We start from the raw sequence: 1973 nt of genomic DNA on the forward strand, positions 1-1973 counted from the left end.
CTGAAAATGATTTCGTCGAAATTATTTTACAACAAAAATCATTTTACGTCGAAACAGACGGAGCATAAAAAGAAATTGGAAAGAAGAGTAATAAGAGGATTATATATATAATGGCTTCGGCCATCAAAATTCGCGACCCGGCGGCATGGAATATTTTTCGAAATTAAAAAAAAAAAAAACAAAAAATACCATCTAAAACACATCAACAAACATACCTTCTAGCTTGCAAGGATAAAAGTTAACGTACCGGCCGAACGCATAAACATGTTGGTTAGTACATTGGAATTTAACAGTGACAAGGTGAAAGATAACCATGCGAAATTTGGCCCAACATAGGCAGCTTAATTATTATTCACTGAATGCAATATTTAAATTCAAAATATTCACTGCTGGAATAATTTAAGCTTTGACAAATGCTGCAATAATATTGATCTTGCAGAGTCAAATTTAGGTGTAACCAACTTGGTCAGTCCGAGAACAGAATATCTATAGTATCTCCTAACCAACCATCATCTGATTCTAGAAACAATGATCGAAAATCCGAAGCCATGTTATTAGCTTGACCGCATAAGTCACTGCCGGAGTGATTGTTTTCCATTCCCTCCAACGGTAGAAGAGGCAGATTCAACTCGTTTATCTCATGATCAACATGACTGAGTTTTGCAAAATCGAAGTCAAGCATTCTGCATAAATCCTCTGAGCTCAGGTCCAACATGAAGTCCGCCGTTTTCTCTTCCATGGTGGTCGATAGCGGTGACCTGGCACTTGATTCTGATGGTGAGGACTTGTTAATCTTAACCAACTTATTGCCCGACGTCGATGGTTCCACTGCCACCTTGTTGTCACCGTGAAGTCCAATATTCATTGGCTTTTTTTCAGCTGTAGGCATGGCTAATGGGAACTGATCCTTTGACTTCTTGGCTAAATAGGAGTTCCAGTAATTCTTAATTTCATTGTCTGTTCTTCCGGGAAGTCTCCCTGCTATTAGAGACCATCTGCAAGCGCGTACATAATACACTTAAATTAAAGCTCGTTAAAATATTAATTAAATGGTGTTAACATGGTATCAGAAGTCACAAATTCAAACTCTGACTCCACAATTCACTCTAATTTCAATTAAATATTTCACGTGTTACGTCGTGTTTGAGCCATCTCCTAAGCGGGAGTGTTAAAACTATCAATTAGTTGATTATATATACATACTATCTTCTTTCGGTTTCTACATTTGGGAATGAAAGTTTATCAAATTAAAGTACTTTTCCTTATCGGCTATCACATTCTACCTGTTGCCCAAGAGCTTGTGTAGCCTGATGATTAATTCTTCTTCGTCTTCAGCAATGTTCCCCCTCTTTATATCTGGTCTCAGGTAATTCATCCAACGAAGCCTGCAGCTCTTGCCACATCTCTTGAGCCCTGCCCCAGAAAATCAAAGTAAATAAACCAAAAAATGTAAACAAACACAAATCAACCCACATTCTTTTATTTACTTGCTGATTTCCCCAACATCTTTTCTTCTCATAATTAACTATAACCATATAAGAAAAGCCAAGGGCTGTAACTCTGAACTACTTCCTTGTTAATTAATTAGGATTGTGCATTAAATTATAGTTACTCCTTAATGAATCTTCATTAGTCTGCCCAAATAGTAGCACAGAAAAGAAGAAAAAAAGCTGTAGTAATTAATTTGATGTTCTTTATATATGCATCCGGAAAAAGGAGATCGAATTGAAGTAGTGATCGAAGGCTCTGATCTCTCACCTGTTTCTTTGGCAAGATTACTCCATTTCCCTTCGCCATGGCTCTTGACATAATCCATGAGCATTTTGTCTTCAAGAGCAGTCCATGCTCCTTTGTTTAATCCATCCTTTGAACACCGAGGACTTCTGCCCATTTCGATCTGCACAGTTTTTTGTTGCAGGGACTACTCTCAGGGGGGAGAAAGTTGTTGCTGCTGTTTGTATCACCCAACGTTG

General features: G+C 37.9%; 1 protein-coding gene across 1 annotated transcript; it reads right to left on the bottom strand.

The window, feature by feature from the left end:
• Positions 1-314: 314 nt before the first annotated feature.
• LOC133871111 (transcription factor WER-like) lies at positions 315-1973 on the bottom strand. Its single transcript, XM_062308476.1, has 3 exons — positions 1759-1973; positions 1284-1413; positions 315-995 (listed from the first exon to the last, which is right to left on the bottom strand). The coding sequence occupies exons 1-3, from the start codon at positions 1889-1891 to the stop codon at positions 467-469; spliced, it is 792 nt and encodes a 263-aa protein (XP_062164460.1). The 5' UTR covers positions 1892-1973; the 3' UTR covers positions 315-466.

This window comes from Alnus glutinosa, chromosome 6, assembly GCF_958979055.1.
Source record: "Alnus glutinosa chromosome 6, dhAlnGlut1.1, whole genome shotgun sequence".
Classification (NCBI taxonomy): Eukaryota; Viridiplantae; Streptophyta; class Magnoliopsida; order Fagales; family Betulaceae; genus Alnus; species Alnus glutinosa.

Excerpts from the sequence above, each read along its gene's own strand:
- LOC133871111 (XM_062308476.1), bottom strand. The coding sequence starts at position 1,891 with ATGGGCAGAAGTCCTCGGTGTTCAAAGGATGGATTAAACAAAGGAGCA. Across the intron at positions 1,414-1,758 it reads TAATCTTGCCAAAGAAACAG|GGCTCAAGAGATGTGGCAAG; the intron begins GTGAGAGATCAG and ends TTTCTGGGGCAG. Across the intron at positions 996-1,283 it reads CACAAGCTCTTGGGCAACAG|ATGGTCTCTAATAGCAGGGA; the intron begins GTAGAATGTGAT and ends ACGCGCTTGCAG.